Below are 15,542 nucleotides of genomic sequence, written 5' to 3'. Positions count from 1 at the left end.
TGCTTTGGTAGAAAAGAAGGAAAGAAAAAATGCCCCATTCCCTACCGAGATCTAACAAACAGGAATCATAGCTGCAGCATAAGCTTCTCTGATGAATTCTGCCTCAGCAAAATGAAATTAAGATTTCAGCAAACAAGTTCCAATTCCGTGGTACCAGTAGAACAAATGACATCTGATAATTGCTAACTCCTTTTGCTTATTCTTTGCTCTGTTCACCCCATCAGTCTCTTCAGATTATATTTTCGGCTGAGTTTAATGAACACCATTTATTAAACTAACACCAGGGTTCTGCTTTGGCCTCAGACAGATGTGCCTGCTAATATGAATCATTTTGTTCAATTGGATTATTCTGATGGAGAGCGGATCCCTGCCACTCCAAGGAGCACAAACAAATGGGGAACAGCTCGCCTCCAGTTGTGACCAGCCGCTTGCCTTCATTAGGAGGCAGCTCCAGGCTCCGCAGGCAGCTTGGCAGGATGGTGTCCCTACTGCTCCTGTCAGCCAGCAATTCTGCTCCTTTCCATTTCCCTCTCACGCACAGAGAGAGCCCAGATTTCAGGGTGGCCCTGAGCCTGGTTTGTCCAGGGGACATGAGCATCACTGCTACCTTTCCTGTGTTGGACGTGGGCAACAGGGCTTGCCACCACCTTCATCATGATGAATGGTCCCTATCTGAATGCAAACCAGACTGCCCTAACTGTGTGTCCTTCCCTTCCCAGTATGGCATATTTGACCTCCTTTACGTTGACACCTGAGAAAATGTGGACCACTTATTTGCTATTGATCCTTCTTTACTCTGATCTTCTCCAATTATTTGGGCAAAGGGACAGGGATGATATGCTTTTAAAGGTTTGTGTTAATCAGAAATAAGAGATAACATCCATCTGAAATCTCCTAGACAGATATTCCCTTAGTCTATCATTTGGGATTTTAGCATTGAAAATTTTGGGTCAATCTCTGTAATACCTTGTGTTCAGGCACCAGACATCCATCTATCTGTCTATCTCAATACAAATCCTACCTTCTGTGAACCATAAAACTCTGAGCAGAGTGACATTACCACTTCTCACCTCGACAGAACACACTGAGCACATGTAACTTGGGGAAAAATTACAGAGGCAATTTGAAAGATTAGAAGAGAAAAAGCAGAAGATTTCTGCTCCCTGAGAATAAGTGGCCAAATCCCACAAGTCTTTAGCTGGCACAAATCATCATCACTCTGTTAATGCCTACTCTTTTCCCAGGTGAAGGACAGGCCCAGCACTTGTCCAGATACCTGTGAACTTCGGGACAACTCCTTTATTCTAGAGCATTTCTGAACAAAGAAATTGTTTGCATTTTAATCCTAATAAGCATTCTGGGGTTACTTCCAGAGATCCCTGGTGAGTATCAGAAGTCAGGCTGTCAGGAATTAGGTCTGTGAAAGAGAGAAGACCCCAGAGAGAACCCTGGTGCCAGTCTGTGTGCCTTTACTAACAGCCCTTTAGCATGCTCCTCAGCAAAGCCATCTACTGAGACATTAATTCCTTCATTCAGGTTTAAGTGTAGGAATAGTTCTCCAGGAGTGAGATATTCCTTTACTCCTGATGACGATCTGTACACCCTTCTCTAAATTGCATTACAAAGTGCTTCACAGGTAACGGGAACAAGACCTATAGGAATTCCTGTCGGGATTTTTTGTAACAGGGTCTGTACGGTCTGTACAAAATAATGCTCTTGCAAGATAAGAGTAGAAGACAGAAGACTCTCAGATAATCCCCCTTTGAAAATGCCAAGTCTCTTAAAAAATGACATGTAAGAGCCCAGTTTCCTAAAGCTGGAATTGGGCTGCCTGCCCGGTTCCCTTTCCCAGTGTCCAGTCCGTCATGGTGGAGAAATACATACCATACAAGGAAAATGCACAGAGAAAAATAAAGAGCATGGAAAGCATTCACTTCTCATATGCTATGGGAAATGGGATGCAACCTCTACTCGTGAGTGGAAAAGTTTCAAGAGAGTAAAGAAAAATAGAGAATCTTTTCCAACAAAGACACATTTGTAGCTGACTGCAAAGCCCTTGGGTTTAATGGCCCAATCATTTCCAAATCCTTGGAAATCAAGGTGGTAAACCCCTGTTTTCTTGTGGAACAACCTGCTTTTTCAGACTCTACCATAACAACCAGGGCCATGGTCCACAGCACATCCAAATCAACCAACAGATACCTACTGGCTTCAAGGACTGGGCCTCATATAACCAGAAATCTCAAAGGTAGGCATCTTGTCACTGCGAGGATTTTAAAGTGTTACCCTGCTTTGCATAGAACAGATGGATGTTTCTTACATAGGAAAAAGTGGATATCTGAAAAGGTGGGGAAGGAAAATGTATCTCCCAATAATGGGAGAAATCTGCCTTCTGGAGAGGATTACTGGAGAGTGAAACTGCAGCTTTCCAGGGGTGCAAGAGAATTTCTTCTGTTTGTCAGTCATTATTGTATAAGGGGATTTTAAAATAAGCCACAGAGATGTTTGGAGATAGGCATGATCATTCCACAGTCTCTCTGCTCTAAGAAGACCACAATGGCCAGAATGGTGACATTGTGCCTCCCTCTAGAATTGCAAATAATTGAAACATCTCTGCTGGGAGAACATTTAGAGCTAAATAAGTAATGGTGGGCCTGAATCCTTGGCTGCCATAAATCAGTGTCACTTCACTGACTTCAGAGAAGCTGGTGATTGACGCTGCCTGAGAACTTAGCCCGATCATGGTTGTGGTTAGTACCTTTCCAGACAGAGCATTGAGTTTTAATTTACTCTGCTTCTTGCTTGGGGAATGACTTAACTGCTGTTCTACTTTTCCCTCCAGCTCAGCCTTCTACCAAATATTTCAAAAAGGTTGGATGAAGCTCAGCTAAGTGGAAAAACGAACCGTTTGAAATGAAAACTCTCTTTTTTTTTTTTTTTTCTAACTGCAGTCACAGGGCAGGATGAAAGACACTTGAGAAGCAGGGTTTGTACCGTAAACCTTCAATTCTCTGCTACAGCTGAATCAAACACTTCAGAGACCAGAGTTTTGATATTCACTTGTATCTGGCCAAAGTTACCGTACCCATGAATTATTCAAATATGCAATTATTGCATTTGATATATCACTGGGTATAACCGTGGGAAAGAGAAACAGTGTCCTAGTGCAGCTGATTGTATATGCCTTCCAAACCATAAGGACATCAATTTAAGGTGCTCACATTGATGGAGTACTCTGCAACCCCTTATTAAGATTCTTGCCAACTCCTGTAGCAGTTTTCCCCTGCAGAGTAAATTTCATGGAGTTTTTTTAGCCTCCCTTTTCTTTATCTCTACAGTGTAAGTGCCAAACACTACCCCATACAGCTTCAATTCATGGTTCTGCAGTAGCTCTCAAAGGTCAGTGACAAAAAGATGGGATCATTTTCAGCTTACTGATCAATGCTGCACAAGTGACCTGAGGCCTGTGAACCACATGTTGAGGCTGACTTGTAACTCTAAATTTATTGAGAGTTTCCAGTTTCCTGTGTTAACCTTCTCTGCTGTTCACTTCTACTTAGAGCCAGAGGGCTGCGCCCTGCCTTTGTCCTATACTGTCCACATTATCCCTACCTGGACAAAAAAAAGCATATTCATGATGCTCATGTTTTCATTAACTAAACTCACCACAGACAGCTCTATTTGCCTTCAAATATGGGGCCATCTGAGAGGAACATCTCTAAAGCCCTAGACCTTTCTGATTCCATAAAATGAGCTTCAAATGACTTGCCCTTTGCTCTCTCCCCAAGTAGCCTTATTTGATGGTCTTGCAGGAAAATGACCATGCTTGGTTTTTTAAGACTCATCCTGAATTTTCATAAGCCTCTTTCACTGTGGGTCTTTCCCTTCTATCATTCTCTTTGTACATATTTTGTTTAGCAGAAGATTCATTCTGCCAGTGTTTGCTGCTGCTGCTGCTGAAACAAACATTTTGGCTATGGGTGTCTCCTGTGCTTTTCCATCTCTTTGACCCTTATTTCAAATCATGGCTGTTTAAAACACCTGCCCTTTCCTTTTCTTATATTTTCCAGCTTTTCTTCAAGTTGCAGTCCCTTGTACACTGGCCTAGCAAATCTCTGTGCTGAATGAATGTAGTAAAAGGTTCCTTCAAAGGCTGCTGTTTTCAGATTACTGCAGCTGCCCATTAACTAACACAATTGAAGCTCACACTAAGCTCAAGAGGCTCTAAAATCTGACTTATTCAGATAATCTGTGTGACATTGTCCACATGAGCTCCCATACTAATCTTGTTGGTCAAGTTGTTGAATTTGACACTACCACCCTTCAGTCAACCCTACAATTTTGCATGTTTTGCTGTTGGAAGTCTTTGAAGAGGGCACAATCATAACAAGCTCCTGGTCTTTTCACAGCACAGACAAGTCAGAAGGCTCTTTGTTGGCTGAGTCATTGGCAAAAGTTCTCACAAGACTCCAAAATTTTACTTCAGATCATAGGAACCAAGAGCATCACAGTGGGATGAGAAATGGGAGGCTGCTTTCACATCTATTATTTAGTACTGAAATAATTATATTATCTAACGTTAAAAAAAAAAAGGGGGGGGCACATGGGTTTTAATGAAGAATTCCTGCTCTGAACTGAGGGAAAGTGTTATGGTATTGCATTGTGCTGCTCTATCAGTCCCATGACAAATAGCGCGGATCCGTTAGTGACCTACATGGACTCATTTAGATGCAAACACAGCAATACTCCTGAAAAGCTGCCCTGCTTTGAGGAAGAACAAGTTCCAAATATTGCTGAATGGAACTCAGTCTCAGAGCAGTAATTACTGATTGTAATTTTGGAGTAAATTCAGTAATTAATTATTGTCGTTTTCCATCAGTGCATTATATTGTATGCCAATCTTAGAATACAATAATTAGCAAATGGGATTTTGCATGCTCTGGTATCGAAACTGTGGTTTATAGAACAGACATGAGAATTTTACCATATTAAAGTTATAAGTAATTTAAATGGGCAGGCAGGTTAAAAACTATCAGCCAGTAAAGAGTTTCCTTGTCAGTTTTGCAAACATCTTCAGGAGCTCTGTTTCAGCCTCTCCCACCAAAATTCATGTCCTTTCTCTCAGTACAAGCACAGCAACACAAAGCTGGGGTTGCAAACACAGTGAGAGATGCTTAATTTTATCTCAGTTGTCAGTGGAAATGAAGAACAAAAGTAATCCAAAGATTAGAAAAAAATATTGGCTGACGTGATGTTTTTCCAGTACCTAAACAGACTTTCCTAAATTTTTTCTCTCTTTATTCAGTCACATTAAGCTTGTGCTGGAGTACTGTTTTGATGCAATTATACTAGTGCAAATTTCCATAATGTAAGCAAGTCCTAAATGATCTAAGTGATGACTAAAGGAGGGAAACAACAATAATCTGTGCAGGTGGAAGAGGAGCTGGTTAGCATGATTGTAGGAGGCATAACTACAAAAAATGGGATTTTATCCTGATAAAAGATATTTGGTATGAATCTCAAGATGAACAGTCTAATGGAAAACAGTGAGATCAATGCAGCTGCAGAATAGCCTCTCACTGGAGGTAATAGAAACTTATCTGAGAGGCATAAGCAGCAAAAAAAAAATCAGTAAAAAATACACTTTCATTAGACTTTGCATTGAAGTCATCTGAAATGACAAGAGAAGCCAGAAATTTTCCATTCACATCTGTTTGTTTATGGGCATTTGGAATTTTGCTTGTTTGTTTTATTTTTGGCTGATAGTGTCTACTTACTATAAAATGAAGGGGTTTTTTTGTTTGTTTGTTTTGGTTTGGCTTTTTTTTTTTTTTTTTTGTTGGTTGGTTTTTTTCTCTTATTAGGGAGCTGAAAGAGAAAAACGCAAAGTTTTCCAGTTTCACACATTCTGCAATAAACCACACAGGTTCAAGAAGCTGTGAAGGAGGACGTGAACATCTTTTTTTTTGGTTTTTTTTTTTGTGTGTTTGAACTTTGGCCTATGTTATTTCCCCTGGCGTTTTGGAGAAGCGGGTTGCCTGGACACTGCATTCGTTTAATGTTTTGTCACTATTCTTAGGAGCACAGCTAAGAAAATTGTTGGCCTTTTTCATCTCCACTCTTCTGTTTCCCTTTTACCTCACTCAGTCTGTCTCACTCACACTCACTTTGTCTCTCTCAGTTTCATGCCAGTGTTCCCAGTCAGTCTCACCCAAATGTCCCTCCACCTTTAGCTTTAAATAAAACTTCAACAGCAGAGTATCTGTCCAAGGTGGAAAACATCTCTTTGCTAATGATCAGTCACTGTAATGAAGCCACAGAAGGGGAATGGACAGGATTTTCACTGCTCTTGTGTGTACTGTCTTTTATTGATCTATCAGCTGGATGGTTCTGGGCTGCTCTGTGTTATGTCCTTAAAAAGAGCTGTGACCTGTGCAGTCTTCTGGGCAGCATTATCCTACCGTGGATAATACTGACTGAGCATGGATGGGGCACCACAACGAGCTCCCAGACCCAGTGCAGAGGGCTGGAATTGAACTGATCACATCTGCTCCCATGGGGAGGAACAGAGGAGAGCTCTTCTCTCTGCCTGTCCCAGCAGTGCTCCCTGGCACTGGCCGTGCAGGGGGCTCACACACAGACCCAGACACTGCAAGTTGTACCTGAAACTTTGTTCACAGCACAGGGTACTGAAGGGCTCCTAGGAATGGCCACCCAAGGGAGCTGTGGATTTCAGGTTGATTTTTTCTTAATTATTTTGTGCATTTTCTATATGAAAGACACACAAAATGCCTCTGAATCTTTGCCTCCTAGTCCTGAGGGGGGATTGGTAATAGAATATATTGATTCTGGCAGAGTTGCCTCAAATGATCCTCCTCTCTTTTGCTTTCTCCCAGCCCACCCTTTCTCTACCCCCTCCCTCCCCTCCCACCCTCCCTTTTGATTTCCCACAACCACCTCTTTAATTAGAAAGAAAAAAGAGAACAGAGGCAGCCATTTTGGAAACATTTTGCCATCTAAATTCTTCAGAGCTTTGCTTGCTGCAGCTTATCTGCCACATCACAGAGACCCTTTCAGTGTTTGACAGCAACTTTAGAGCACTTGCAATGAAAACAAAGGAGTTCAAATCACTGTGGCCTAGACTGCTTGTGCCCCAAAAGGGAGATTTTTACTTTTTTTTTTTTTAAAGAAGTGCATCCAGAATTAAAATTGAGTGAAGATCTTTCTCTCTAAGTTAGGAAATAAGCAGTCTGGTGAATTACATCAAACTGGGTGCAACTTTTTTGTTGTTTTTGTTGTTGTTGGCATCTTCTTATTTTGAAAGGAATTCAATAAAACGAGGTCCTTCCTTAAAAAAAACCCAATTAAAAAGTTTCTTGAAGCACATGAGTAATTGCCCTGATGTCAATATGGTTATACACATGCTTCAAATTGGAATTAAAGACCCTGAAGAGCTGCGGCGAAAGTAAAGATAGATAAAAAACCATACTGGAGTTATTGTGTTTCTATCAGTTAAAGGAAGTTGCAAATCAAACCCCCGTGGGGGTACAGTAACACCATGCCGAGCCAGGAACAACTGACCTATCTCTGAGTCAGGCTTAGCAACTGAGTGCTTAGCAAGTGCTGACAGCTATTGCCCAGCCCTGGTGGGAAACTGACCTGTGAACACCATGAGTAAGAGCACTGTCTGCTACCAAGGTGCTGGTATCGATGTTTCCAAGCACTGGAAAGCAGATGAGCTGAAGGAAGAGCTGGGTTTAAGCCCTTCTGATCTTTTGGGTACCCTTGCTGTCACCAGGTGTTCTCTCCAGTCTAATGCAGTAAGGTACTTCCTGTGCTAAACAAAATCCTTCCCTGGGATATGCTCCTGCAATGTCCTCCTGGGGCCACAAGCACTCAGCAATTCCCTTTGTTAGGTGCAAAAATACATACACAAACCCTTTTTCTCCTTTTCTAAAAGCCAGGTACAGCTCCTGCAAAGGTCTCACCAAGGTGTGAGTATACAAGAGAATAAGGACCTCTGAGACACATTTACTCCATTTTGGCAGGGTCTCTAAAAAACTCTCCTGTAAGCCAAGTATGGAAGTGACATGGTGGTAACAACTGAATGATTTTGCAAAGCATTAAAATCAAAATAAAAGCCAGGAAGGCTAAAGGACTTCCTACTTAGAGGCAATACTTCAAGACTCTTCTGCTTTGTAGAAGCAAAGGAAAGGGGAAAAACTCTCTAAGGGAGACATATGGAATTTTATTACCATTTTACCTACTCAGACCTTTTTATATAATTTGTTGGGGAAAAAAATAACGCAAACAACAAATCTCAGTCCTACTAGTGAGTTATCCTTTTACGGGAAAACAAGCTGAGACCTCAGCATCAGCCTGATCATGCAGAAGAAGAGCACTTCATAATGATCCATGATAATAAGAATACCATAGCCTTAGGCTGATAAATCTTTAACAGCACAGGTGTCCACAGCCCTGGATCTTCTTACACACTTAAGAAACAACCATATCCTCAGTGATCACAGCTATGCTATAATATAAAACTATTTCTTGGTGCCTAACTAGGGACACTTCTGTGTTCCTTGATCCCTTTGCAGGTGCTACTGAAAACCTTCCTGACAAAGACAGTCCTTGCTTTAACAAAATCGCATGCATGCATCTCCCGCTCTCCCCCAGCAAAGCCTGCAGTACAAAGCCAGTGTGATGAAGCAAAAAGCGTTTGGATATGGAAACATATTTTGGTTTCAAGCTTCCAAGAGGCCTTTTCATAAGCAAGGAAAAGAAAAGAGGTATTCGAAGAGGGAAAATGCATTGACAGTTATCTTCATATGGTCACATATAAAGGAGAGTCTAAACTACGGACCTGTTTCTTGCACGTGCAAGATATGTTTATTGGAAGGTTTCTTAATCTCTTTTACGTTGTCTTCAGTGCAGCACCTCTTTCAAAAACATTTTGATCCCATTCCTTAATTCCTTGGGAACAGGGTACTGCTCTGAAGACTGGAAAAATACATTTTTCAAAGATATTAGAGATACCAGTGAAAAATTAAACCACTCCATTTTTCTTTGGGAAGGTTGAAGATAGGGATTTCCTGCCTGTCTTAGATGAGTCAAAAAGGGCCTGAATCAAAATCACGGAATCTTAGACATTACAGCTAAAATGGCATAGAAAGGTCACCTAACCCATCTCTTTATCACTAATTCAGGAATACAAATTGCTTGCTACAGCTTAGGGCCTTCCTAGGTGCTGCGTTTATCTGGTGTGGAACTGTCTTAACAATAGGGAGACTTCCTGTCTCTGCAAACAAAAAAATTAGGGGTCAATATTTCTGTTTCTCAAATAATTATCTAATGGAAGAGTCAGCCAGTGGTGGAAAATAATTCCATTTTTGGAAATATCTCCATTTTTGTTATTGGTGATAGGTTGGGATTCCAACCTGCTGCTTCTGATACTTTTGATGCTGTTACATGTATTATAAGTTCCCTTGGAGCATCAAGCTGGCTTCTTTCCAGCAACACATAGTACATGAGTCTAACAGTGAGACCCTAGGTCCTCGCTTGAGCTAAACTTCCTTGGCTTTGGTTGGGTTTTATCTACACACAGAAATTTAAAACAACTCAGGAAGAAGTGAATATGGATCCCTCTAATTATTTCTTGGGTTTGGGAAGAAATAAATTAGGAGTTATTTGGTTGTTAGGGAGACATATTTACATTAAGTTATTATGCTGGGATGAAATTGGATACAGACTTTACCGCATGAAGAATGAAGAATGCTTTGAAACGTTTGCAACACAGAGCTATTGAGACAGACACTGTCCCAGTCCAGTCACCTGGGATTAAACCGCAGCCCAGTCCCACCTCTCAACTGCAGATTTTCTTCAGGCACTAAAAATGCTCTCTTTGGCTGAGCAAGGAGAATTAGCACAGTTGCTGACTCTCCTCTAGTGACCAGAAACACTTTCTAGAGATGCAGGATGCCGCTGGGGTGAGTAACTTGGCTCATCCCTTGTTAAGCATCCTTCCACCTCTTTTTCTACAGACATACACACACAAACAGTCCCTAGTTTATGTGTGGGTGTGTGTCTGTGAAGAGTGGCTCTAGCCAGAGTGAAAAAGGCAGAAGCTAGAGAGTCACAGAACTGTATATTTCTGAGGGTCTACAACACAGAGAGACGCTACAACTGTAGCTGACACCCCTTTCCCCATGCAGTTACCTGTGCTAGTGCTTTGTATCCAATGGTTCCCACAATTCTTCAGTAGGGACGATTAGCATCCTTTGGCCTCTTCAGCTGCACCTTCAGCCTCTTCATGCCAATCTGGAATCCATTCATGGCCTGGATAGCAGCTTGGGCACTGGCAGGATTGTCAAAACTCACAAAACCTGTCAAAACATGAGGCAAGGCAGGGGGCTTAATGAGCTGAAGGGTGCCAAGGCACGTACATGCAACGACCACTGAGAATGAACATGGGGAGGGGGGTGAGGGCTCTGAGAGGGGGGAGGTGAGCAGGTAGGAGGGTGGGCGGGTGGTCAGGAGAGTGAGGAGAGGATGGTTGCCAATGTGGGACAAAGGATAGGAGGGGTTGTTACAGATCAGTGTCCCAGGACACAGTGCCTGGTCTGAGTGCTAGTTTGAACACAACACTATGTGAAGCACAGGGATCCAAATGTTGGTGCCACTGAACCAGCACACACAAAATTTGGGTCACCTTTGAGCTGGGAGTCAGCAGATGTAACGCATGGTCTCAAGGCACTCTGTCTTACTCTCTTTCCCTCTATCATGATTGGGGTAAGCCTCTAGACCCTTCTTAACTTGCCAGCATAAATTTTCCTTTGCCTTCCAATCTTAACGAGGAGGGGAATCTGATATACCTACTGTTACTTCCTTATTATGACAATATAAGTAAAATGTGAATTTAATAAGTTCTCCATTATGATATTGGCATGAATAGTTTGATTATTGGCCAGCTAAGCAATATAAAGACCTTTAATAACTGGTAATTTCTTCAGACTTTATGTTGACTCTGCAGTTGAGAGAGATGAACACTAGTACCTTCCTAACATGGTTTCCCTAAGTAGTTTCCTACTTTACCAGCAAATCATCCAATCAACCACAGAGCATATTCAGGAGTAGAAACTACAGTGACTGAATGTTGTATCTATGGGCCACTTAAAATGACATTCTTTGTCTCAATGGAAGACTAGTTCTCTGGCAATCTGACAAGTCAAGATAGGTCAGAAACACAGAGGATGCAATGGCTCTAATGAATTTAGCTCGGGAAGGGTTTTTGGTGTGGGTTGATTTTTTTTTTAATGTTAGATCTAAAAAAAAGCCTAATTTGTTCGTTCTGTGTATGACTGTAGCTTGAGTGACCATGGGTCTGAGACATTAGTGAGGCAGGGGGTCATCACGCTGTACAAGAATTGCCTCTGCTATCTTTGCCAGAAACGTCCCTGTGTGCCAACAACATTTCTGAGCACAAACCCTGGGTGAGACTAGCCCGGACCAGCCTGCACTCCAGACAAAGCCATCTGCTTACCCACCCCTGCAAGGCTCTGGCAGCACAAACCAGTCCTAGGAACCTAGTGTCTCTCAACAGACAGCCTGAAATGAAGAGACAGTTTCTGAGCCCCTCAAAAAGCTAATGCTGAGCGTTTGCTGCCAGGTATACACCTGCTCCTGACAACAGCACCAGGCCTGGCTTACAGCCTTGGGCTGCACTGTGAATGCATTCAGCAGCACCTCCTCCCTGGTCCAGTTCCTCCTTGAAAACAAGTCTCACAGGGTGGCTTCCATTTGAAAATGACAGAGCTGCATATGGAAGGGCACCTTCTCACTCCTGGATTCCAGCTGTGCCTTTGGCTAATAATGTAACTTCATGACAGGTCTTAGACTCCAAGTGAGATAGCTCAGGTGTACTGAGTATGGCACATGTGGTTTTACAAGGGAGGCACATGGAATAAACAGATATCCCTCTTTGAGGGGGTACCAGCATGGCAGCTTAGAAGATGTCATAAAAAGTAATGCACAAGCCTCACAGCAATCATCAATTCCTAGGCAGAAAACTGGAGAGTAATGAGCTGGGGTATTATTCAATTGCAGTGGATGTGCTCTTGCAATCACTTAATGTTGCCTGGTAATGTTCCCAGTTTGCATCTGACTAGTTGAATAATCTATTAGTCAACAAAGTCCTATGATTCAATTTCAGTGAAAGAATAAACTAAACACCTCCTGATTTCACCCAGTTCATTCAGACTCCCTTGAGAGTGCTTTAGTTGATCTCCAGCTTTAAATATGTTGTCTGGATACCTCATATCTGAATATAGGATATAGTGAAAGCCATTTCTTTTTAAGATCATGTTTGGATTGCTAATATTCGTGACCAACAGACATCAGCTGCATCAGTAGACTAAAACTGTGCCAAAGAATTTCAGAGAAACGGGAACCTAATAATCTGTACTGCTGAATTTTTTGACTTGCGCTTAACTCCAAAGAATTCCTAGACAAAGCCTGAGTATTAGCACAGAACAGAGGTTGTTTTCAGAAGTTAACTTGGATGTGGCCATGATACTCTAAGTGAGAAAATTTAATAATTTGGGTGTGGGCCATTTTGTGCCAGCTGTTCCCAGTTCTAGGGGAAAGTACCAGGTATGTTTACTGCACTAATATTTATGTAGTGATCAAATACCAAGACCTAGTTGACTGCAGCAGAATAATTGCTTAGATCATGTCTTTAGAGAACCTATCTTGCCTGGGAACTTTAATTTCTACTCTTGTAACTACTCCTGTTTTAACATCCCTCCTACTGACTAGATTGTGCCTACATGTTCATCCACTTGTGAACAGAACACCTTAGGACCCTACAATAATCAGTGGAGATCTAGTCAATGGAGTGTAGAACAATATTTCTCTCTTTTTTCAGGGTACTCTTAGCTGTGCTCAAATGAATCAAGTCCCACTTGGCTGTGTATGAGGGACCAGTGCTGGCTGCAATGAAGGCAGGCACCTTAGCTTAAATCAAGGTACCTCTATTGTAGGATTTACCTGGTTCCATAACTAGGAGTGATATCTCAAGGTAAGATGTTGTTAACTGCCTAGTGCTTGGGTGAGGCACTCCCCAAAGTGATGTTAATCAAACTCCTAATGTATGCAACCCCCTCCAGAAATGTTGCCCAGTATGACAGACTATTTGTTTACTTTTGCCATGACTAGACCTTAGTGGGATGACAAGCCCTGGTGCTGAGATGCTCATATAGTCATACCTCTGCAAGAACCTTGCTGTGAGATAAGCTCACAATGCTACACTAGTTTTTATCATCACTTTGCTTTTGAAATGGAATTCTAACCCATTTCCTCATTCTGTGCAAAGCTGTAAATAATGCCGCATTTTAACAAATGGGACTAATAAGAGAGATCAGAAGTGCATTTGCTCACTATATTTCATTTAGACCAGATAATGAAGCTGGGAGTTGTACTCTGATTTTGGTATTAGTTGCCTGCAGATTTGGACCAGAATTTTTCTCCTTGGTTGTTCTGATATCCACTGATGCAATATAAAAATCTCCTCCTGATAGAGGAGATGAGATGGGAGGCCTGGTGAAAGAGAAGGAGAAGGGCAAATGCTAATAACTGTGCACTTTCCTTGTGAGCACATTCTAGAGACAGAGCTAACTCCTCTAGCTTCTTTTCACTGTTTTAATTTTTAGGGGGCCTGATACGCTCAGAAGTTGCTGGTCCATCCAACTCTCCTGCTTCCTGTTATTTGTGTGGAGTTGTGCTTCATATCGTTGAAGGTATTTAGATTAACTAACTCCAAAGAGAGGATGGCTTATTCTGAGAGTTTAGATGGCACAATTATAAGGGATGGGCAGATAATGGGCATATTCCTTTCTTTTCTCAGGTCAAATACTTACTGGCAGATTTGACTTTTTTTGTTGTTATATTGGCACTATTGCCAGTTAAGCATCTAGGTTTCTTCTCATCTATGTCAGCAGGGTTAATGGTGCTGTGAGAGATTTAAACATGTATGACTGGGAACAGAATGTGTGTACTGGGAGAACAACTTAAATACTTGTTTCCTAAATGGCTTTAATGTTTGAGCCCATGGGCTCAAAGCATAATGGTAGTACTGCACCTGCTATCTGTGTTTTTAACACCACCCCTGCATTGTCATCTACACTCTTGAAGGACAAAAAAGAAAGGGAGAGGTTAAAAAGCTTGAAGCTCTTTCTGTGCATCAGTTAATTAATAATCAGAGAAATATATGTTCTGATCTGAAGATGGTTGGTAGGAGGACAGCATTTTGTGATAAATCTATTTTATGGGGGGGATGTTGGTGTTTTTTCTTTTCTTCCTCGTCCCCCCTAACCCCTCCCCCAGCCCCAGGGATTATCTAAAAAGGCTGTCCTAATAAATGATTTATCAAAGCAGCAAAGGAGGGAGAAAGCTGCTAGGATGGCAACTGAGGGCATCTAAACTTTCTGATTCTGCACAACTTCTTCCAGGAAGGTAGTGATGTTGAAGTGCATGACTTCTCCTGGCCTGATCTTTTCCTGCAGGACTATATAAACTATTAGCAGACAGAAACTGGGGTAGCATCTTCAAATTGTTTTATTTTGTCCCCCTTTCTTCCATAGGAAGTTCTGTTGGTGAAGCTTGCAGAGGGAGCTTTATGCCTTTCTCATGACATCAGCATGATCACCAATGGCTTTATGTAAGCTATTACTTAAGGGCTGTTTTTCTGTTTTAATCATCTGGGATGATAAAGGACAGAATGCACAGTCTACCTCAGAGTACATTTGAAGACTATTTTGGAATTGTAACCTTTTAGTTCACAGTGAGTATTGTCTTTGCATGTCCATGAATTATTTTGTGCACTAAGTGCAGTACTGAACAAGCCCATCCTTAATTGGTTTTTCTGAGTTTTCTGTTTCTCTTTGCATCCAGCAAGAGGAATTAGTGGTTAACGTGCAAAACAGCCTTTTGATGATCTGTTACCAGGCTGGAATAATATATTGTCTCTCTTCAGTTGAAGCTTTCCTCTGGATGGAGCTCAGTGCTTGGTAACTATGCTGAGCATCCCCTAAATCAGGAGTCATGACCACGAATGAGGTGCAGATGCAAGCTTTTAATCCAAACCCCTGAACTCAGGGCAGATGGTCCTACAGCAGGTCCATTCATGTAACTAGGCTGCCTTCAGGCAATGGAAAGGAGAAGAAGGACCTCAAAAACCCAAATGTTTAACTTGTCGTAAAGCTAAGAAGAGTGTTTTAATCTATGTTCCAGATACTTTCTACCATCTCAGAGATGCAGTTTGTGAGAGATTGCAACAGAGACAAGTAGGGATTAGTGCTTACTAGCTTTTTTAGGCCAGATATAGTTTTTTTTTTTTTGTTTGTTTGTTCTGGTTCTGGCTGTCAGAGTATTTGTCTGACTGCCATGAAAGATCTTTCTTGGTATTTCTTGTTTATTCAGTTACAAAAGTCATTAGCTAAGGAGAGAATTTCGTTCTTCTGAATGTTTTCCTCTTGACATTCAAC

The 15,542-nt window shown here is 41.7% G+C and overlaps 1 protein-coding gene across 15 annotated transcripts in view; it reads right to left on the bottom strand.

Moving 5' to 3' along the window:
• Nucleotides 1-15,542, bottom strand: part of LOC114003380 (CUGBP Elav-like family member 4) — a 699,867-nt gene that overhangs the window by 13,419 nt on the left and 670,906 nt on the right. For all 15 annotated transcript variants that reach the window (XR_003546206.2, XM_027750321.2, XM_027750316.2 and 12 more), the window contains one exon: nt 10,219-10,385. Coding sequence is in view for 14 of the 15 variants with exons in the window: in XM_027750321.2 (XP_027606122.1) it covers nt 10,258-10,385 (128 nt within the window). In the remaining variant the exon portion in view is untranslated. The remainder of the gene's footprint in view (nt 1-10,218; nt 10,386-15,542) is intronic.

The sequence above is a fragment of the Pipra filicauda genome, unplaced genomic scaffold (assembly GCF_003945595.2).
Source record: "Pipra filicauda isolate LSUMZ 115617 unplaced genomic scaffold, ASM394559v2 scaffold158_size1702193_pilon, whole genome shotgun sequence".
NCBI lineage: Eukaryota > Metazoa > Chordata > Aves > Passeriformes > Pipridae > Pipra > Pipra filicauda.
This window is presented reverse-complemented; position numbering and strand designations above follow the sequence as displayed.